The sequence below is a fragment of the Andrographis paniculata genome, unplaced genomic scaffold (assembly GCF_009805555.1).
Source record: "Andrographis paniculata isolate CXL003 unplaced genomic scaffold, ASM980555v1 Contig86END, whole genome shotgun sequence".
NCBI classification, from domain to species: Eukaryota; Viridiplantae; Streptophyta; class Magnoliopsida; order Lamiales; family Acanthaceae; genus Andrographis; species Andrographis paniculata.
The window spans coordinates 5591735-5615371 of record NW_026137624.1 but is presented as its reverse complement, the minus strand read 5'-3'; the positions used below and the strand labels follow the sequence as shown (position 1 = coordinate 5615371).

At 25.0% G+C, this 23637-nt stretch overlaps 2 protein-coding genes and 2 non-coding genes across 8 annotated transcripts; 1 reads left to right on the top strand and 3 right to left on the bottom strand.

Annotated features, from left to right (window-relative positions):
- Nucleotides 1–2333: 2333 nt before the first annotated feature.
- LOC127242303 (transcription factor PRE5-like) lies at nucleotides 2334–3110 on the bottom strand. Its single transcript, XM_051261789.1, has 2 exons — nucleotides 2924–3110; nucleotides 2334–2617 (listed from the first exon to the last, which is right to left on the bottom strand). The coding sequence occupies exons 1-2, from the start codon at nucleotides 3062–3064 to the stop codon at nucleotides 2468–2470; spliced, it is 291 nt and encodes a 96-aa protein (XP_051117746.1). The 5' UTR covers nucleotides 3065–3110; the 3' UTR covers nucleotides 2334–2467.
- Nucleotides 3111–10119: 7009 nt separating this feature from the next.
- On the top strand, nucleotides 10120–10199 carry TRNAL-CAG (transfer RNA leucine (anticodon CAG)). Its single transcript has one exon. It is a non-coding gene; the product is annotated as a tRNA-Leu (tRNA).
- Nucleotides 10200–10935: 736 nt separating this feature from the next.
- On the bottom strand, nucleotides 10936–14626 carry LOC127241972 (uncharacterized). 5 transcript variants are annotated; one of them, XM_051261275.1, is made up of 5 exons: nucleotides 14104–14340; nucleotides 13295–13983; nucleotides 12321–12740; nucleotides 11448–11695; nucleotides 10936–11320 (listed from the first exon to the last, which is right to left on the bottom strand). In XM_051261275.1, exons 1-5 carry the CDS (start codon nucleotides 14193–14195, stop codon nucleotides 11042–11044), a joined length of 1728 nt encoding a protein of 575 aa, XP_051117232.1. In that variant the 5' UTR covers nucleotides 14196–14340; the 3' UTR covers nucleotides 10936–11041. The 5 variants fall into 5 exon arrangements, with proteins under 5 accessions (XP_051117232.1, XP_051117231.1, XP_051117233.1 ...); XM_051261274.1 differs by having other exon boundaries at nucleotides 10937–11320; nucleotides 11448–11698; nucleotides 14104–14339; XM_051261276.1 differs by lacking the exon at nucleotides 14104–14340 and adding an exon at nucleotides 14471–14626 and having other exon boundaries at nucleotides 10938–11320; nucleotides 11448–11698.
- A 3713-nt stretch (nucleotides 14627–18339) lies between these two features.
- Nucleotides 18340–18413, bottom strand: TRNAN-GUU (transfer RNA asparagine (anticodon GUU)). The gene has a single exon. It is a non-coding gene; the product is annotated as a tRNA-Asn (tRNA).
- Nucleotides 18414–23637: the final 5224 nt, after the last annotated feature.

Sequence of the window (23637 nt, the reverse complement as noted above, 5' to 3'; positions counted from 1 at the left end):
ATATAATAACTATTTTTATTAATTATAAGTTCTAAATAAAATACATTTTTTTGTTGCCTTGCGTTTTCATATTTTTCCTCAGTTTTTTTTAATTAATTTTGTTGGGAAATGGTGGATAGACAAGCCTGCTTCGGGTCAACTTCCTTTGAAGCGCAGTTAACTTATAGTAATAACAGCTTACTGACAACGATATAAATACTTGAGCAGAAAAGCAATAAATGAACCATGTATTTGTTAACCCAGTTCGGTTATAACAACCTTATCTGGGGGATCCAATCCATGAGATACTCCACTGTAATTAATACTGAAAATAGTACATAACAACCTTAAACTCACTTAACACATATCCTCGATAAAGGCTTACCTTCCATTCAATGCACAGGTACTGGTAGTCGCAAACGCGTACTGACACTATTGTATACAAGAAGCCTAGAGTAATGCATTCAACAAGCTGGTTGTCATCTCCTTTGGGTCTCCGAGAACTCCTCCCCCCGGAAACTTCTCTGGTGGGTTTTGTATATCAAACACAGGTGAAAAACATGGAGATAAAGAGGGACTCGAATGAGAGCTTCTACAATAATTTCTTTGTCAAGGATAAGCTCTAAAAAATGTGCTCTATCACTAAACCGAAGCTATCTCATGTTGTGTATACAGGAGCCTGATTTGAGTGTAAATTAAGCAACAATTAATTCCCTTAGCACACAAATGGAATGAAACGGTTCTCAAGATAGATCTAACATTCCTTTGACTATCCTTATTTTATCAAACTTGTCTTGTATGGATATATACACATATGAGACAAAATGGATAAGATAATACACATAAACAACTGTTGCAGGTAAGAGTCTACATGCAGTCTGTGTTTGTCTGCAGCATCAGAAAGTAATTTGCTGTTTTTGATATCGGGAGACAGCGGCTATACAGAATGTCATTTGTCCATATACCAAAAATGAAAATAATGAGATTTTTCATTTAACAAAGTTAAAGCTGCAATATTCGACCACTATTACTATTATTATTATATATAAACTAAACTAAACAAACTCAGGTGTATTGTCACAAGCCCTAAACAAAAAGTAAAATAGCAAAAAATGGAAATATATATACATATATATTCTATGAGAAAATTTTTAAGAAGGTTTGGCAGAGATCAATTTTAAATGCTGAACAAATATATATATATATATAAATATTTAGAAATAAATTTATATGTGGTATAAATGAGTTAGTTGTTTGATTTAGCATAGTGATATTTTTGGCATTATTTTATTTGTTTATTTAATTTGTAGACAGATAGATATAAGTGGAAAATGGACGGTTGAGATTGAGTTTATTTAATTCATATTGATGATGGACGGTGGAGATTGAGTTTGACCAAAAATACATACCCCGACAACCATACCCAAACCCGGTTCGGTGAATGCCTAACAACCCCAAACAGGGATTTTTATAAAATCATTCTTTACTATTTTTGCTAATATTCCATTCCATGTCTTCTCACAGGATTGGATTCTTTTTCAGGTTTTCTATTGTGTAATCATTTTTTTTTTCAATAAAAAAAATATTTTGTCCAAAAATAATATATTTATTTATTCTTTGCAAGTAAATTTTAGAATATAAGGAGTATTTTCTATATACATGTGTTCATGAAAAATTTTTATTTCTAAGTTAAATAGATAAGTTGATGATATTATTGTTGTTGTATTAATAATTAAAATTATAAGAGTATTGTTTATTTCTATAGAGACTATAATTACTACAAACAAAAATAGATAGAGGGTTTGTAATGTAGCCTATTAGGTGTTGGATCTTTATGGCAAATTTGAGATAAGATGAAATCAGAAACTACAGATCTGATAACATTGAAATCGAATGTTAGTCGAATCCGAGTTTCGCTTAGACGTGATTTTCTTGAAGCGAATTCAACCACCATCGATCGTCTCTTAGGATAGAATGAATCGAATGAAATTACAGATTTCGCAAACTGAATTAGGAAAACAAAAAAAAATTTCGGAGGATTTTTTTATTGTAAAGAAACTTTTTGGTTTCTAGAAATCTTAGAAAAAAAAAAGAGAGAGAGAGAGAGAGAGACTTTTTTTACTTAAAAAGAAATCCATTTATATAAAGTTAATGTAAGGTTTTATTGGTAGTGTAATTGGCAAGAATTAGCAATTATCATTTAAATTCAAAATTATAAAAATAATAATATGGATTTACTTTTTTTTTTTTTAGATACACAACTTCCAAACAACAACCACATCCACATTGTCGACCTTAAAAAAAAACACGACAGAGCACCACGAAGCCCAGTTACGGCCCAATTGAAAACACGAATAATTCATAAGCCCAAAGGCCCAATACTAAAAAAAACAAAGCACGTGCAGTGCAGGTGCAGCAGCCGAGGTAAGAAGTTACAACAATGGGCGTTAAATTTCAACTACATAAATTATAACTAATTAATTAATAATTAGATTAATGTCCTAATGATGGCAGCCTCAGGGCTGTCATTGTCTACAGCCGACATCAGCTGCGAAAGGCGAGCGCTCAGATCGTCCATTTCACTGTGAAGGCTTCGTATGTAATTGCAAGTTTCCTGCAGCACTTTATTCGCTGACGCCTGTAAAATTTACTATTATTTATTTATTTATTTTTAATTACAACCTACGTCCGTACGTCTGTTGGAGAGCATGCATTGTGCGTGTGCGAGCACGCACAAATGCGCAGGTTGTCTCCACAAAGACAAAGCACCACAAGGAATCAACAAATCTCAAATCTCAATGCAGGTATTTTTCACGAAGAAATTAAAAAAATTAAACCACACGCCAAAACTGATATACGTAAGTAATAGATGGAGCTTTCTATGTGTAATTTAATTGCAGACATTTGTGTGAGGATTGGATTAATTAATTAATTACGTACGTACCTTGTCGGAGCGCCGTCTTGTGGTGCGGATTTCGGGAAGAATTTCGTGCAATTTGGAGACGAGTTGAATGATTTGGTCGTCGGTTATTTTGGAGGCTCCGTCGGTCGTCGTCGTCTGGCGTTGTCTTCTCCTAGACGACATCGTTTCGATCGAAACTGTAACCTAATTGTAAGAAGAAGAAAAGCTGTGAGAGGGAGAATCAATTAAGTGTTGTAAGAGAGGATTCTCAGTAGAAGAAAAGGCGTGTATGTATAGAAATTAATTATATTAAGACAAAATTAATATATAAAATAAAAAAATAAAAAATGTGGAAAGGAGGACCACTGGAGTGAGGGAGGATCAAATAAGAAGCTGGGGATTGAGAGACAGAGTGTACAGTGGCAGAGACAGTGATGTTGGATTTCAACAAGACAAGACAACTGCATTGGAGGAACCACTATACTCGTTTTTATTTTTATTTTTATTTTTTAATACAGTTTCTTATCTATCTATCCATTTAATTTTTGCATAAAATTTTAAAAATATTAATATTATATTAAAATATAGTAAAAATAAAAGTAAATTAACTTTATTAGTATTATTTGTGTAATATATTGTAAATTGGAATGATATTTGTAATGTTAGGTAAATAATACAGTTATTAAAAAAAAATTGATATTTTATTACGAGACCGACCGAAATTAAAAAATGGATAGATTGTTAAGGGACGGAGGAAGTATTGTTTAATTAATTTGTTATTATTATTATTATTATTATTATTATTATTGATTTTTTAAGAACATAGGTTTTATTTTTTCTAATTTTTCCCAAAATAATTAATATACTACACACTGTTAAGGAATAGAATTTGAATTGCTTTGAATTATTTTAAATTATTCATATGTTATCATTTAGGATTTTTTATAACTGCAATATTTCTCGGTTAGTTCTGTACTATATATTCTCTGCACAAATCAATAATAAACATACATGATATTCTCATACACACCTTCATTATTTTTATATTTTCTATACAATTTTCTATATTTTATATAAAAAACTTTCTTTTCCAAAATTCTCACAAAACAAACACAATGTACAATATATTTAATGCTAATTCTTACTGTTGTTTATTCTCTTTGTTATTTTTAATAATATTATTATTTTTTTATTATACAATCTTCCATTCTTATAAAAATATCACATTTAATTTAATATTCTAAATAAAAAAATCATCAAATAAACAACGCGGACTGCTTTAATAGGATGGAGTCAACTTCCAAACGAGAGAGAACATTGCAAATCGCAAGTAAAGGAGTTTCAAATGTTAACACTCACAAAAAAAATAAATTAAAAAATTAAAACCATAACCAATGTGGTTATACTCCTTGTGTCTTACTTCTAAAGTTTACGAGCGTGCTTACTTGTAAAATTATGATTTTTTATTTTTGTTTTAAATAGTTAAATTTTGAATTGAAATAGTTTTTTGATGTGATATAAATATATATTGATACGATGTTTTGAATGTAAAATTAGATTTTAGTGTAATAAAATAAATAAAAAATGATGTTTGATTTGATATTTTTGGAGGGAAAATTGGAATAGTAAAACCAGAGAAAAAATCCACAAGTAAACACACCCTATATTATTTTGCACGTTGATATTTGAATATTAATTATTATATCAAATTAAAATACAAATAAAGAGAAAAAATACAAAAAAATATTTCTATTCGTATTTTATAATATAATTATAATAAGATTTGTATAGTGAATTATATAAATATAAAAATAATTTTAACATTAAGTAGAGTAATATAAAAAATAAATATAAATTTTATAACGGGACGAAAAGAATATAAAAATATATTTATATAATAAAAAATGATAATTTATTGGATTGCAATGTAATGAGGGGGACTGTGAAATAAGCAACATGTTACCTGTCAAGTAAAGTTGTGATGGCCAGACATTTATCCAAAATGTATTTTAAAAAGTAGCTATGGTAAATTTTTAAATTGTTTATAATAATACTTCAATAAAATGTGGAGGTAGGCTAGTATGTATTTATTTTTTATTTTATTTTAAATAATGTAGAAATTCGCAATTGTTACTCTTCATATGCATTTTGGATAAATTTTCGATCAAATTTAATAATTTACAATTTAAGTTCGATAAAATAAATTACACGATCAGGCATAAGTGGTAATTAATTATGGTACGAACAGGGGTGGGCCTTTCCATGTGCATGTACATGTCTCTACACCATGTGACCTTTTAATTTATTTACATATTAACCACTTCAATTTTATTTATTACATCCATACATATCTCATCTTATTCTCTACATCCTTATCAACTAATTTCTGTTTGTATGCATATTTTTTAAAAATTTTGATATTATTAATTACTATAATTATTTTAAATGTAATATTAAATATTTATTTATTTTTTAATAAAATATTATATCAAATATTTAAAATTTTAATTATATTTAAAATATTTCAAAATTTTAAAATTTTCTATCCAAACGTAACTATCATGCAATTGTAGATATATATAGAGACAAAGAGAGAAAAACGTGATCACGAATCACCTGGACAAGTCGAGCTATAATTTATTACTTCCTCGGTCCCGACTTGTTCAGCTTTCTATAGATATAAGAATTTAAGTAATGGTAATAATTAATAAATAATTAAAAAATATATTAGTAAAAATAATTATTATATGATACAAGTAATTACATACTAAGATTTAAATAACTAATTAATTTAATTAAAATATTAAAATATATAAATTAAAAAATTAAAAATACAATTAAAATGTATAATTATGTTTTTTTTTAAAAAAAAAAGTAAAAAAACAAACTATATAAAATAGATGGAAAAATCTCAATATATAAACCCTATGTACCCACAACTCAAAATGCTTTTACAATTATTAAAATTTTAATACTATTTTTGTCTCATATCTATTTATCTATTTGTTTTTTACACGGAATTTTAGAAATATTAGTATTATCTCGAGATATAATAGAAATAAAAGTAAAAAGACTAAACTATTTACTAGTATTGTATGATATAAAGGTAATGATATTTGTGTAACAAAACTAATTAAATGATCAAAAAGAAATTAAATGCAACAAAAATTAATATTTTTAAAATAATAATATCGATAAAATTATTTTTTTCTTGCATATTATAAATATATTATTATCGTATTAATCGAGTCGAATCCAAATTAAAGTTTGAGTTGGATCCAATCTTAAACTTTGAACCCGATCCAAACTTGAATAAGGTATATAATATATGACTTATCTTCGAATAATTTCGACGAGATTCCTAATTAAGGTTTATTCGAATGCATTGTTATTCCTAACTTAAAGTGTCTTTAGTAAATCAACCAACAACTTGGGCATGCATGTTTGATTATCGATTGATACTTATATTTTTAATATTTTTATTTCATTTATTTTTAATTTCTTAAAATGGTATCAATTTATGATCTTTCTATATTAAATATATATATTTTATTTAAATATAAATTTTAATAAATTCAAAAATTATATATTATTATATATATTATCATAATTTATCTTGTAACAAAGCAATATCTTATTAGTTAAATTTAATTTTCAGCTACAATTCTAATTTTCATAGACAGCCAATGAGATTAAAAATTATTCAGTCCAACAATCATTGGTTCAAATTTGCGACGTTTTCAAGTTTTGTCTACTATACATATTCGTCTAGTGTCACTTACGTTGTTCATTATTAGGTTTAATTTGCATGCTATTAGATTCAACTAAAAATTTATCCAAAATAAATTTAAAGAGTAGCGACTAAAGATCCAATATCATTTTTTAAAAAATATATATATATATAGATACAGTTGACTAATATATTTTGACAAGTATGTTTGTTTGTTTGTTTTTGAGTTTTTTTATTTGTATTTTAAATTAAATATTATGTTAATATAATATTTTATAATAATAATAATAATAATATATTTTTATTTATAATAGTTTGAATTGAATACCAAAATATCTAATATACTTAGGAGTATTTATTTATTTTGAGGGACAAGTAATTCACAAATAATGACTATTTGGGGACACTCATTACCGTTGGTTGGGTGGTCTGTCACAACACTCTCGTACGTTAGTTGGCATTAATTAAAAGGCGTTAGACTTAGATGGTCAGTAAGTTTGCCAAATAAGTTAAACTTCTATTTATTTATTTACTTCTTCCTCCGTTCCAATACGATAGTCTTATTTATTATTTGTGTATGTCCCAAAATAATAATCTTATTTTTATAAATAACTATATCATCGTAAAACTACTAATATTTTTTCATTTTTATTACACAATTGTCATTACTTTTTACACTAATACACTCACAAGGGCAAAAAAGTTTTTTATCCATATTTTTTTACCAACTATCAATATAATATCAATATTCCTTAAATCTCGTGTCCAACCCAATTAAGACTATATTTATGGGACGGGGGAAATACTATAATAATACTCTCTCCATCTTGCTAATCATGTTTATTTTTTTATTTTCGTCTATTTTATTTATAAAAGATTAAGTATAATTAATTATTTTTTATTTAAAAAATATTAAAAAATATTTGATACAGATTAACAAAAAAAAATATTACAGATTATTTGAAATGAAAGGAGTATTATTTATCAATTGTACTTAAAAAAATATCATATGAAATATTTTTAACGACAAAATATCACACAAATACTCAATGTTTTTTACTATTTCTAAATTTAAATTTTCAGAAAATTTCAAATATTTGTTTATACATTTTTAGCTTTTAGCATTCAAATACTTATTCTTAAAGTTTTATTATTTCAATTTTATTTATTTTTAAAATTTCAAAATCTCGATGATCTATAGGAAGCCTAAATAAAATAAGCATATGACTATACGAGTAAACCATAAATAGACATAGACATGATTAGGTGTGTTTGTATGGAAGATTTCTAAAGATTTTCACTATTCATTAATTTTTTTATTTTTTATTTTTAAATATCAAATCAAATATTTATTTTTTATTTTTTATATTATACTAAAAAATAAATTTATATTTAAAATATTATATCAATACTTATATATATCATATTATACTACTATTTTAATTTAAAATTTTTACTATTTAAATCTCAACAGATAAATACACCCATGTGTATTTATAATGTAAACCATCATACATACATATCTGAGTAAAATAACGACTACAGATTTTATTGCATACTTTTATCGGAACAAAGTTGCTGAACTGTTAATGCGACTTTTACCTTAAATTTTTAATTTATGTGCATAATTAATGCGTGATTGGTTAAAAATAATAATAATAATAATAATAATAATAAATTGGGAAGTGACGGATTGGTGATCACATGAAAAGCACGTGACGGGGCAGTGGAGTGGTGTTTGGAATTGGCGACCGACATATGCCCGGGAGTGTTGCCAAACTTTTCCACAGGTCACATGTTTCTCTTCCACTCACATCACGACACGTGTCGCGTCAACGAGTGTCCCATTGTCTGTACTGAAAAATCCGTCTGGTTAACCTTCCAGTATTATTACAGCAAAGTCACACAGCATATATTACATTCGTTGTGCTCTATCTAACGGTTTTATTTAATTTAATTTTTTTTTATTTTTAAATATTAATTATTATATCAAAATATAATGTAAATTAAGAAAAAAATTTTAAAAATAATTTAATTAGTATATTATAATACTAATAAAATAATATTTTTAATGTTAAATATAACGATACAAAAGGTAAATGTGACCATTAGAGACAGACGAAATGAGCAATATTTTTTCCGTTCCATTTATGTGTTCGATTTAACGTAGGTACGAGGATTTAGTTAAAAATGTAATTAATAAATATACTAGTAAACAATATTATTGTACAATAAAATGAATTGTAAATTAAAAGTAAGATAATTAAACAATATAATTAAGATTTTAAAAATGATAAATTATACAATTTAATATATAATTAAAACGTATAATAATATTTTTCAAAGAAAAAAAAACAAATAAAGTGAGACAGACGAAAAAATAAGATGGAAGCAACATACTACTTCCGTTATCAAAATTTATGTTCATTTAATTGGACATAAATAAGAAAGTAGATAAAAAAAAAAAAAAGAAATTCTTTTATAGTAAAAAAATTTAAAATTTTTTAGTAAAGAAAATTGAGAATATTTTTCCGATAAAAAAAACATAAATTTAAATTATATAAAGGGCATAAATTAATAACATATGATATAAATACAATATGTAAATACTTCATCCGTCATGCAAACATGTGTTCATTTAACCGAACACAAATTTTAATAAAAATGAGTAATAATAATTATTTTTCTTTTTATAGTAAAAAAAAAATACAAAAATATAATAAATTTTTACTTAAAAGAGAAACGAGAATATTTTTCAATAACAACTCAAAAAAGAAAATGAGCATAGATTTGAATAACGGAGAGAGTATAATATAAATACTTCCTCCGTCCCATAACAAAGTATTCATTTTTTTTAAATAACTGTACTATCTCCCTAACATTATAAATACCCTTATAACTTACAATATATTATTACACAAATGTCATTACTTTTACATCACACAATATTAATAAGGTTATTTTAGTCATTTTTATTTTATTTCTACTATATTTCAATATAATACTACTAATATTTCTAAAACTCTGTAAAAAAACAAATAAATACATAATTATGAAACATAGGAAGTATATTATAATCTTTTAGTCCGAATGCATCCGGTTAACTTTTGTACATGAATTTAAGTATATTAATATTTTAATAATTGGCAAGTATGATGTTTCTTTTTTAATTTTTAACATTAATATGATATGTTTTTATTTATAAAATTGAAGGTATTACTCGAAATAATTATTGGATTGAATATAATATTTTTCAAAAGTTGGACTCAATTGGGCCTAATCCTGCTGTTAACTAATCAATTTGCGCTCCAACAGCTGCAAAAGATAAATCAAATGGGCCGAATTAGAAATGCCCAATTAGGATCCGACCCGTACCCGCAAATTCAAATTTAAGAAAAAATGAAAAAAAAGGTATCAAGGCGGCAACGGTCACAGCCAGGCGCCAGCTATCAGTTCTTAAATTTTAATACTTTAAAATTTTTTATTAGGTTTATTTTAAACAATAAACGTCAAGATGGCCGAGCGGTCTAAGGCGCCAGTTTCAGGTACTGGTCCGAAAGGGCGTGGGTTCAAATCCCACTCTTGACAATTTTTACTTTAATTTTTTTGGGTTCAAGACAAAAGTATATTTTTGTTGAGTTGTCATTTTCTTGTAAGTTTGCAAGAAACCCATATTTAATCAAACATCAAAATTATTATTATTTAGATTATCTGTCATGAAATTGATGTGAATTTGGACTATAGTTTATGTGCCAGCTAGCCAAGAATCGTGTAATTTAGGTAACACAAAACAAGCAGGTTCAATAATAATAATAATAATAATACAGGCAAAACTCATCTTTCAGAAATCTCATCGTCTTCTTCTTTAAGTTGTGGAAATAATATTAGAAATTTAATTTTATTACATTGCTCATTTGATCTTGATGAAATACTTGCATTTTATTATCTTACTCTTATTAAAGGGTTATTTATTTATTTTTTATTTTTTTCAATGGTAATACTCTTTTCATTTAGAATCAATTTATTCATTATTTTGATATGTTCGAAATCAACTATTTTTATTTTTCAATAACTATATTTTAATTATTATTATAACCACAATGTAATCACTATTTTTTTTTTTTTACTCAATCAAGAATAGAATTGTCCACTCACCCATATGTTATATATAATACTAAATTATAAATTAAGTTTAAAAAATAAATAGATATATTGAATCATTGTTGGTGTTGTTAATGTTTATAAGGGTTATATGTGTTGTATATATTGTGTAGACTATTATTATATTTATGTTATCTCATAAGTTGTACGAACTATATATTTATATTGATATTTATAGTCAATTTACGATCATATAACATAGTCGATCATATTCTCTAACAATTAATATGACACCGATCATTTATTACAAATATTTAAACCATACCATACTAAGGTTGCGGGAACAACAGAAACCCCGGTTCTATGTATATTTTCCGACTCACAAAGGTGATCGCTCTAAGTTTATTCCGGCACCAAATGAGCTGATCTCTCGATATTTTCGACATGTTCAAAACCCTACAAACTAACTTCATTTCTACCTCTGCAAAGAACAAATTAAGAACTTGGTTGGAATCACGACCACCTCCATCCTCTCTAATGTCTGAATATTGTAATCTTCTCAAAATGCACTTCTCACTCCTCACAATGTCCTTCAACTTTCTTTCTTTCTGCAAAAACATCAAATCAAGAGTGAAAAATAAATTGGATATATATATATATATAATTTAAGGGTTTTCGATTAGGGTTTTTACAAAATCAAATGAAACTATTCTTACAAATGTAAAGAACCAAAACCTTTCGAAGATTTTTCTCAACTTCGGATAGTAATTTGTGGTCCTGAGGATTGTGGAGTTTCGCCGTGGTTTTTTTCTTGCGGCCATTGGTTGGTAGAGTGTTGCAATCTTTGTCGGTTCGGACAAATACCCATAGCGTCCGAATCGACTCCTCTACGATCTCCACAAGCATTTCGGTCGTGACGAAGTACTCGTCGCGGTTGTTGGTATGAACACTTGTATTGTCCATGTTCTTGTCCTTTGGATTGTCTTCTATAAAAGGGTTCAAGTTTGTTTTAAACCAGATTCGATGTGTAACAAGTTTACGATCAAATATCAAGGGCTTATAAAGTGATCGTACAAAATTCTTTTTTTAGAAAGAATATCATATCAGCTAACTATTTTTCATTTAAAACATCTGTCGGAATGAATAATTTAACTTAAAAAATATATATTCCTTTGGCTCTATTAGTTATATATGTGTATATATTTAATATTTGCATATTAATTAAGGAATGTATGATAAACAATATGCAAGTATGTAGAGACAAAAGCATGTTCCTTTTTAAAGTCTTTTAACTTTTTTATTATGTAATTCCTATGAAAATACAATATTTTTATTTATAGAGCATTATATTCAAATTACTATTTTAAAATAGATTTATTTTGAAATAAGTATTTGATATTTTTATATGAAATGATCAATTCAATAGAATATCTTATTACTAATATTTGTAGAGTCATATTTACCAAATAACAAAATAAAAAAAATTACCTATTGTTTATCACCCTCATATATAACAAAATATATATATATTGTTAGTTGACAGATGAAGTATATATTCTAACAAACGGTACCAGAAACCAAATATATAACGGTAGAATTCGAAGTCACCTCTTATGGCGGGAACTTGAAGAAGGTTGCGAAGCACACATCGACTTTTAACATAACTTTGAACCCGCGGCCCTTGGAACGGTTCGTCTTCCACGAACCGTTGCACGAGCACTTGAAACCGCTGAAGCTCGCCAGCAACCTCATTGTATTGTCGAATCCCGTGGGGATCGACATTCCATAAGTCTACGACCTTCATGTATTGCCATCGCAAGAATTCCCACGATAGACACACTTGCCCGACATACACGACCTCGAGGTCTTCTTGCAATTCCCCGACAAATGCCCCCGCGGGGTCGGGGTTATGCCCCTGTTGCTTGTGCTTAAAAATCCAAAGATTCTTAGATACGAAGGATTTGAGCGTCGAGGGCGACCCTTTTTGTTGAACCGAGGGTCGAAAAGGATCTTTGAGTTGAAGAAAACCTACATTTGATAGCGATGTAATAACAACAATTAGTACTATTAAATGACTATCTCAGCTAAAAGAATTAAGCTTAAATGAATATATACACTTCCTCTGTCCCATTGAAAAGTTGTTGTTTACTTTTTGTACGTAGATATTTTAATATTAGTATTATATTGGGTTGTAGTAAAAATAACAAAAATATCACTATTAGTATCTGTAATATAATAAAAGTAATGATATTTGATAATATATTGTAAATCGGAAAGATATTTATCATATTATGTATATAATACGATTACTAAATTAAAAAATTGTAGACGAACAAAAATAAAAAATGACAATCTTTCAACGGGACGGAAGGAGTAATTTATTGATTAATATGGTTAGCTAATACGTCCCCTTAAGTACGCAAGGTGTATTTACGTTGCATACGAATTTTGCACATGAACAATGACAAATAGATAATAATGGGACTAAAACAATGGAATGTTTCGAAATTGGGATATGTCCAAACGAAGCGTTAGCAAAGAGACACGAGCAATACGATGATGTCCGAATTCAAAAGACTAACCGATGGCGTACATCTTTTGGTAGTTGAGGATGTCGAATTTACGCATCGTCTCGATGTAAGCTTTGTAGAACTTTTCGACCTCGTCAACGCAATCCTCGTACTTAAAGCTTTCATCCTCGATTTTCCACGGCTTCAATGCCACGCCGGTTATTGCCCTCGGCGACGAATCGGATTCTTCGAGAATTGTCGGAAGCCCTGTGGCTCTGACTTTCCTAAGCTCCATTTTCAACTGTTCGATCAGTTCTTGATGCTCCCACAATGTCTCCAATTCTGTCGTCGTTTCTTCCATGGATGATTTCCCTGTTTTATAGCCGTTGGAATCTTCCTCGTTTTCCTCGAAGCCTGGTAAAGATTTCTTCGATTTCCAATCCCTGGATTCGATGTTCTTGTCTGAAGATGACATGGATGGCTCGTCGGGACAGGCCTGGATTCCTGGAAATTCCTCATCGGCCATTTTAGATAGGGGTTTTCTTCCATTTTTTGCAGGTTCATCAATGGCGGCCCTGGAAGCAGAAATTGTTTTTAGCAGAAATTCTTCATCAAGGGAATTATTGACAGTTCTTCCAGGCTGGATTCTCCTGAATTCTTCGAATGTCGGAAACTTAAATTTCCTTGTCAATAATTCTGTAATTTCTGATTTATTAGAAGCTTCTGGAGGAACTGATTCCCAATCGACATTTCTTCTCACCCTGCATATATATATATATATATATACATAATTAACCTCAGCAAAAACAAAATCAGTCGATCGAACAAAAAACAATTATTATTTTTTATTTTTAATAATAATAATAATAATAATTCCAGACCTGGAAATGGAGAAGAAGAATCTGAAAAAGGGTAGAAAAAGATAGGCAGAAACAGTGCGACAGAAACTAAAGAGCAAAGTATCGAATGCCATAAAAACTTTGGGAGAGAAATTGAAAGAACAGTTGATCGAAAATGGAAATAATAAATGATGATGATTAATTCACAATTAAGGAAGCAAAATCAAATCAAGAGAGAGAGATGTAGAGAGAGAGAAGGTGTAATTAGAATCCAACCATCGATGGATTGATCGATAATTCAGGAGATAAATCGAAGTGGTGGGTGAGTAAATTGAGAGTTGATAAGGATCGGAAAACGAATTAATTAATTTAAATAAAAATAATTAATCAAGAACAGATCGATAGTTACCTTTCATCTGCAGAAAACCCTAACGAAGAAGAAGAAGAAAATGATGATGAAGACGATGATGAATTACGTAGAACGTGCATTCGAATTTGGTGATTGAATTTTTGGGTCTTAATTGAATGAGTTTAGAGTGAGAAATGGAGTGAAGAACTAATCATGAATTGAAGAGAGAAAGATAAAAAATAAAGAAGCTAATCTTGATCATTATTATTACAAGATGATGAGATTTTACGTCAACGTTTGTGGGTCCAGGGAGTTGGGGTCCTGATAGATACGCACCGCATATGAATGGGCCCCACCGGGTCGGAGTGTCAGGTTCATTGTAGCGTACCGGGATCTAAGGTCCGTGGACTGGGGAATCTTTGCCGAAAATCCAATAATTGGAAAGGTCACAAGACAACACTATACAGTATCTGATATTAATTACTCGTTAAATGTTTATTATTAATCATATATAATTTTTATGCTATAATTATTTTAGTAATAAATTGTACTTTCTCTATTCGAAATAATTATATTAATTTTTTTTTTTAAAAAAATTGTCCACTAAAATAATGCATACTCTGTCTATTAAATTCTTTTATACATCCAAAATTTTATTATTTTTATATTAATAATTAATTTATCATTATTTTTTATTTATTGCTTTGTTTTTGTTTTTATTAATTTTTTAATTACTTTTTCATAATTCACACTTTATATTACTTTTTACATATAATACTTCTATCTTAAAATATTACTTTCCATATTTCAAAACGATTTTTGGAATTTCGTAGTAAATTAAATATATATATTATTGGTTAATAAAAGTGTATAAAAATTTTTAACATTTTTGTCATTTACTTTATATATAAATTAATTGTATATGTCATAAGTATTTTTATAATTTAGGTAAACAGTTAAGGAGATTTTGATATTAATTTATTATTATTTTTATTAAAATAAAAAATAATATTTTAAAGTGAAACGACCGAAAATAATAATAGAAAAAATATTTTATATTGAAACGGAAGAATATCTGCTTCACACTTTATCTCATCACATCACCGAAATAAATATAATTTTTTTCTCTCATCATATTAAATAATTATCAAATTATTTTATTTAATACTACTCATCTAAACTTTTGTGCCCGAAACAAACATTGAACCATGTTTGAGTGAGTATTATTTTTTATATAATTTGGGTATAAATGGATTAAAATTTACATTGGATAATGGGCCTAAGAGAAATTAACTCCTAATAATTTGGGCCCAATAAAATAGGAACGTAAACACACCAATTCAATTTTTGGGGGAACAAACCAAGTGTGTTCGTTTGTAGGATTTAGACAAAATCCTACTGTTTATTCAAAATATTTTTTCAAAAAATATCAAATTAAACACCTATTTTTTATTTTTTTATATTATATTAAAAATCAATTTTTTTACATTCAAAACATCACATCAACACTTATTTATATCATATCATACACCTATTCAAATTCAAAATATTTACTATTCAAATCCCAACTCAAAATTCAAATCCCCAAACAAACACACCCAAACGATTGGTCACTCTTAATATTATTTGAGTTGTTTTATATTTTATTTTTAAATAGAAAAAATATATACATTTTTTTTTAAATTTTTCACAAGTTTTTTTTTTTTTTTTTTTTTCTAATTACAGTGTGTAAAAACATAAAATACAAAGTTTAAAATTGAACTCTCTAAATCTATCCTCAATTCTTTTTTTATTGTAATAAAAAAATATTTTCGTTTTTTTAAACAAAAAAATCCATATCAATTTTTTTTTTTGGATTTTTTTATTATAAGATATAAAAAGTAACAATTATTACTTAATTTTGTTAAAATTTATACTTAAAAATTTGAGCTCATATTGATGATTAGGAAGTACTTGATTTGTTCTTTTGAATGTGTTTTCTTCATGAAAAATTATATTTCTTCCATCCCGCATAATGTGTTCTTATTTTCTATTTTCGTCCATCCCACGTAACTTGTCATTTTTTTTTTTGGAAATATGATTATACTTTAATCACATTTTAAGTTTTAAATTTTATAATTTTTTAAATCTTAATTAAACTATTTACTTATCTTAATCTTAATTTATAATTATTTTTACTAAATAATAATTATTTCTACTAATATACTTCTTAATTACATACTAATTATACTTTACCTAAATTCTCGTATTTACAGTAATACACTCAAAATATATGGGACGAAGGGAGTATTTAAAGGTGAAATTTTTTTAATTTTTAATTTTTAATTTTTTTTTAACAACAAATGTATATTGCAAAAGTAAATAAAGCCCATAATATAAATGGCAGTAAAGAATAATATTAAAAATACATGTGCCAACCAATGGGACATATGTGACCTTTGTATTTGTAGTTTAATTTAATATACTATTATTTTCATTAGTTAATTTGATTTCAATACAAACAGACATTAATTTTTTTAGTTTATTACTATGTATTAAAAACTTTAAAATGAGATTGTAATATATCGTTCTTTTCCAAAAAATAAAAGTAACAAAATAAGTAGAATAAAAGAAAAATGGAAAATGGACATTATAAGTGGAACGGAGAGAGTACTAAATAAACAAACCAATGTTTTATCTTATTTTAGTTTTTGATTTTTGGTAATATGTTCATCCAACAGAAAATTTTGACCTACCATGTCTACATTGATGTTTTTGTTCATCTCACATTCCATGTCACTTTCCTTTTTTTTTTAAAAAAATATTATACACTTTAATCTCATTTTAAACTTTTTAATTTAAATTTATTTTTTAATTAAAGTAATTAGTTATCTTAACTTTAATTTATAATTATTTATATTATAGAATAATTATTTTCATTAATACATTTTTAATTATCTACTAATTATATTTATCCTAAATTCTCATGTCTACAGTGACCCAGATATCCAATGTGGGATGGAGGGAGTATATAATATACATATATACTCACTCAATATATTTAATATGCATATTTCATTCAATATATAATACTTATTTTATATTAAAATATATTTTGTCATATCTAATACTTCATCTATCCGCCAAATTTATTTGCACTTTTCTTTTAGTTTATCAGCTAAATTTATCAAATTATTAATTTTGGCAAAGTCAAAAAATCAACATTTAATTATTGTATTTCCTTCAACATTTATTTATCTCTCTTCATTTATTTTTATTTCTAACTAAATTTTCAAAAATATCTTCAACTACCTATCATTTTTTTAATAAAATATTCATTTTTCTTAAATTTCGTGCCGGACCCAAATGAGCTATTTTTAATGGAGAGAGGGAATATAAAAAGTTAACTCAAATAAAATAAAAGAATCAAACAAACACACGAGTTTAGATATGATGTTGTATATAAAAAATAAAAAAATAAAAAATAAAAATAAATAAACTATAAAAGAAGAGAACCTTGTGTAGTTAGATTAATTGGTGATTTTTTTATAACTATTTTAGTTTTGATTTTTGGATTGAATGATGATTTAGATATAATATTTGTAAAATAAAAATATTATAGGTGTATTCAACAAATAACATATGCTTTTAGTTGGAAATAATTATTTTAATATATTCAAATTATCTATAAATATTTTAAAGATTTCAATTTCAAATGACACTTGACTTCCACAATCTCATCAAATTTTGAAGTGCATGTTTGTAATAAATAAATAATGACAAAAGGAAAACAAATTAATTAATGTCAGGTCACGTGCGATGCATGCGCGCGTCCTGATCAGTAATGACGTTGCATTTATTACACGGTCATTTGAATGCTAGGTTCATTAACGCCATCATTGAATTTGAAAAAAAAAAAAAAAAAAAAAAAAAAAAATTAAAATTGAAAACGCTAGAGGAAGGGCTTGAACCTTCGACCTTGTGGTTAACAGCCACACGCTCTAACCAACTGAGCTACTCCAGCTACATATTATACCATTTATAAATAATATATTTAATTATTAAAATAATAGATTTATTATTTTTAAAATTTTTCTCTAATCAAAAGATAGATCCATTTGTCTTATAAAAAAAAAAGTTGTTGTGTTACATATAGATTTTTTAATTTTACTTTTCTTACCCAAAATGACAACAAATAACACTGTTAAAACCGACACTCAAATCAAATGAGTCTATATGTTATATGATGTAAGAAATACTCCATCGGTCCTAAAACTATGGTCTTATTTAAATTAGGCATGAGATTTAAAGAATATTGATATTATATTGATAATTGGTAGAAAGTATGAGTAAAAAAATTTATTGTCCTTGTGAGTATATTAGTGTAAAAAGCAGTGACATTTATATAATAATAATGAAAAAATATGGATAATTATATGGTGATACGAATATTTATGGAAATAAAACTATTGTTTTGGGACGGACAAAAATAGTAAACAAAACTATTGTATTGAAACAGAATGACAAAAAATTATATCAAAATTATAAAATACAATTTTTTTCAATAAAAAATATTATATATAATATAACGTCTAGCAATTATTTCATTGTAAACATAACAAAACTAAAAACATCCAAAATATAAAAACAACCCACCCTCACCCAATGTGTTTTAGTATTTTTAAAATAATAAAAATTCTAAATTATAGTAATATTTTTTCTATGGAACGTTTAAAATAAAATAAAATATAAAAATTATATATGTGACATTTCAATGTCGATTTGGCATCGGATTAATTTAATATAATTTAATATATATATATATATGTATGTATATAATGGATGAGTGTGACTCATCATCTAAGGGTGTATAGTGCCCATACTTCATTTTTGGTGAGTGATTGCTTGTCACATTTTCTATTATTTAATCAATTACATTTACTAAATAATTATTAAAAAAAATATTTTATTAAAATAATATTTACTAAAAATATTAATAGTAAAAAATATATATCTAAAATTGAATAAAACAAATTCATATTAACATCTACCATAGTTAATTAAAGGGGACCATTGCACAAATTGCCAAAAAAGCTTTTACAAATATGCAATAATTATAAATATATACTCCCTCCGTCTCATGTAATATGGATGTATTACTATAGACACGAAAATTTAGGTCAAGTATAATTATTAAGTCATTAAGAAATGTATTAATAAAAATAATTATTATTTAGTAAAAATAATTATAGATTAATATTAAGATAACTAAATAGTTTAATTAAGATTTAAAAAAAAATTAAATTTTAAATTTTAAAATCTGATTAAAGTGTATAATTAATTTTTCAAAAAAAAAATGACAAATTATGTGGGATGGACAAAAATAGAAAATAGAGACAAATTATATGGAACGGAAGGAGTATATATATATATTTTTTAATTTCCGTTAAATTTATACCTTTATTTATAGTAAACAATTTTATCACTCCATAATTTTGTTATTTATACTTTAACAAATAATAATCAATTTGTTACTACTCCATCCGTCCTTCCTATCTTATAAGTAAGTATCTGTTTGTTTTTTGTACGTAGTTTAATGTATATTGATATTACATTGATATAGTAAAAATAAAATAGAAATGACTAAAATAACCTTATTAGTATTGTGTGATATAAATGTAATGACATTTGTGTAATATATTGTAAGTTGTAAGGGTATATGTAATGTTAGATAGATAATCCAATTACTAAAAAAAAATGAAATAGATACTTTGTTAAGGAACATACCAAAAATAAATAAATAAATAAAAGTATTTTTTATGTTTACTCTACCATCTTTAATTTTATAAACCATTTAATAAATTTTGCATAATACCATAATTTTATTTTTTTACCTATCTTATTTTAATATTAAAATATTATTATTTTTTAATTTTGGTATCCAAATAAATTTACGTAATTTAAGGAATCAAATGAGTAATAAATTATTTAATATAATGTAAATATAGATATTTGTATGATATTTTTTCGATATAAAAATAAGTTTTAATATATATATATAAGTATATGTTTGACTGAATATTTTGAAAAAAATAGAAAATAGTAAAAAGTTTATATTAAAAACTTATAGAAAACAGTAAATCCTAACATCATTTGTGCTTATAAAGATTGTGAGGTCCTTGTCCAAAATTGTCTGAAGATTAGTTTTTTTTTTTTTTTTTTTTCATTCATATGAATATATGCTTTGGATTTCTTAATTTGTATATTATTATTTCTTTTATGGTCCATTTGTAGGTATCTAGGTGAATAATGTTTTTTTTTTTTTTTAATAGATAGAAAATAATTATTACATATAATTTTATTTTTTTTAAAAAAAAAAACAAGTAAAAACAACTACTATTTATTGAATTATAAGTAAATAAATGGGATGTTCTATTTATCCTTTTTCCGTTGTTTTTATTCTTTAAGTTTTACTACCTAAGAAAAAAAAATAAAATTACAAATTATTATTATTATTATTATTATTATTATTATTATTATTATTATGATAAATAGGGCACGCAACATTCCCTTTGGTCTTTAATATTGAGTGTATAACAATTTGGTCCCTTACCATCAAAATCAACTATTATCATTACTGTCCTCTTAATTTAACACTTCTATGAACACCACACACCGTGCAATTATTATTATTATTATTATTATTATTATTATTATTATTATTATAAATAATTTTCATTTTCACTTCAAAAATATATAAATTAATATAGATATTAAATAGTGTATATATATATTATACTAATTTTCACTATTCAGTTTTATTATTTATAATCTCATAATTCTTTTTTATCTTTAAAAACACGGTTCAAAGCATTACCTTTTTTAATTAAAAATAAAAAAAAATAAAAATATATAATAATAATAATAATAATAATAATAATAATAATAATAATAATAAATTATAAGAAAATGCACTCAAAATAATGGTATGCTTCTAGCCATAAATGTTTGTTCCAATGGTTTTTTTTTTGTTACAGTGAAATTATTGTTGAAAATTTTGATATATTTTTATAAAAAAACTAATTGAATGAAAAAAAATATATATATATATATATATATGATTTTGCATTATTTACATTTTTTAAAAAAAGAAAAAGAACTATTGAATGAAATATTATTTTTTTTAATTAAAATATTGGTGTGTTTGTTTAATTTTTAGTTTAAATTATTTTTTAGGTTAGATATAAAAACTCATATCGTTAAAATATAAATAATACTCCATTTATTCAAATTTATGTTCATTTTATATTTTTTATTGTTACTGAAAAATATTTTTGTTTCCTTTATAAGTAAGAGATCATTTTATTTTTGTATTTTTGTACTATAAAGAAAAAAAATAAATTATATCTTTTTATTAAAATTTGTGTATGACCAAATGAGCATATATTCAATAATGAGTAATATTTTATATTGAATTGTTGATTTTTTTGTAAAAGAATAAAATATATATATCAAATATATTAGTAATTGTATCCTTAAAAAAATTATGTATTATCATACCCTCTATTAAATACTTATTTATATTAAATCAAAGCTATTTTATTCCAAATTTTTATTATTTTTAAATTTTAAATTTAAATTCAAATAAAAAATTTCATAGAAATCTACATGTGGTGTCTATTTATTTATATAAATATATATATATATATATTTAAAATGTTATGATGATTATTACCAAAATGCAAAGGAACAATGATGAGAATAGCTAAGGTTACACATACAAGTTGAGACAACAAAAGAAAGATGGATCCATGATGCAATTTTGTAATCATATATTTAGACTATGTTTATATATTATTGTCTTAAAAATAAATAAATAAAAGACTCATTTTTATTTTTTTTTTATCTGTTATTAGAAAAATAATTTTTTTATTTCAATTTCAAGAAGTAAAAAAATTATACCACTTATTATTATTATTATTATTTTAAAATTTTTTACTACTATAAAAGACAAAAAAATATACGACACATTAAAAACTCGTACGAAAAGTAACACATCTATTTTTCGATGATGGAGTAAGTATAAATTTTTAGAAATTTTAACATTATTCATTAATAATAATTTTTTTTTTAAAAAAAATATCTACATATCAAATCAAATATATATTTATTTACATGGGGTGGGTTCTTCCACTATTTTCAAAAAATATTTTTTTAAAAAAAAAATTAATATATTACCCATATTTATTATTTTTATACTTCCTCATTCCCTTAACAATTTATCTATTTTTTTATTTTGGTCCGTCTTATAACAAAATATTCATTTTCTTTTTTAGTAATTGTACCATCTACCTAACATTACAAATACCCTTCCGATTTACAATATATTATACAAATGTCATTATCTTTATATCATACAATACTAACAGGGGTAATTTAGTTTTTTTACTTTTATTTCTACTTTATCCCAATATAATATTAATATTTCTAAAAATCTATGTAAAAAATAAATGAATATATAGATATAGGACGGAGTAAATATTACTTACACAATTATTTATATCTCTCGTAAAAAAAATATTTTTACAAACAATTTCACTGTACAAACACAACCCAATCAAATCCTATGTTTGTTTGCTTAGTGATTTGAATTTCAAATTACCAATATTCACTCTACACAGTTTTATATAATTATATCTTCCCTTTGTCGTAAAAAAAAGTATGTCAATTTGGTTAAGCAAAATTTTAATAAAAATAGATAATAATAATAATAATTTTTTATTTTATAGTTATATATATATATAAAATTTTTATTTTTAACTAAAAATAAAAACAAAAATAATTTTTTATGACAATACAAGATGAAAAATAGACATAAATTTAGATGACATAAAGAATATTATTTTTATATTAAAATATTATATAAAAATACTATTTAAAAGTAAATTCAAATATAACAATTTATTTGAAATCAATTTCAAATCATAATCAAACAAACTTAAAAATATATATACATAATAATAATAATATTTTAAAGTTAAAAGATTTGTGTCTAAATAGAATCTTATTTATTTGAGGTTGTCTTCAAGTTCGAACTTCCAATATTTCCCTCTATTTCTATTTTCATGCCCGTTCTCTTCTACATACCGTTATTGTACTTAACGTTAAAAATATTTTTATATTTATATAATTTTTTATACAAATGTCATTATATTATATTAGTATTATAAGATACTGATAGAAATATT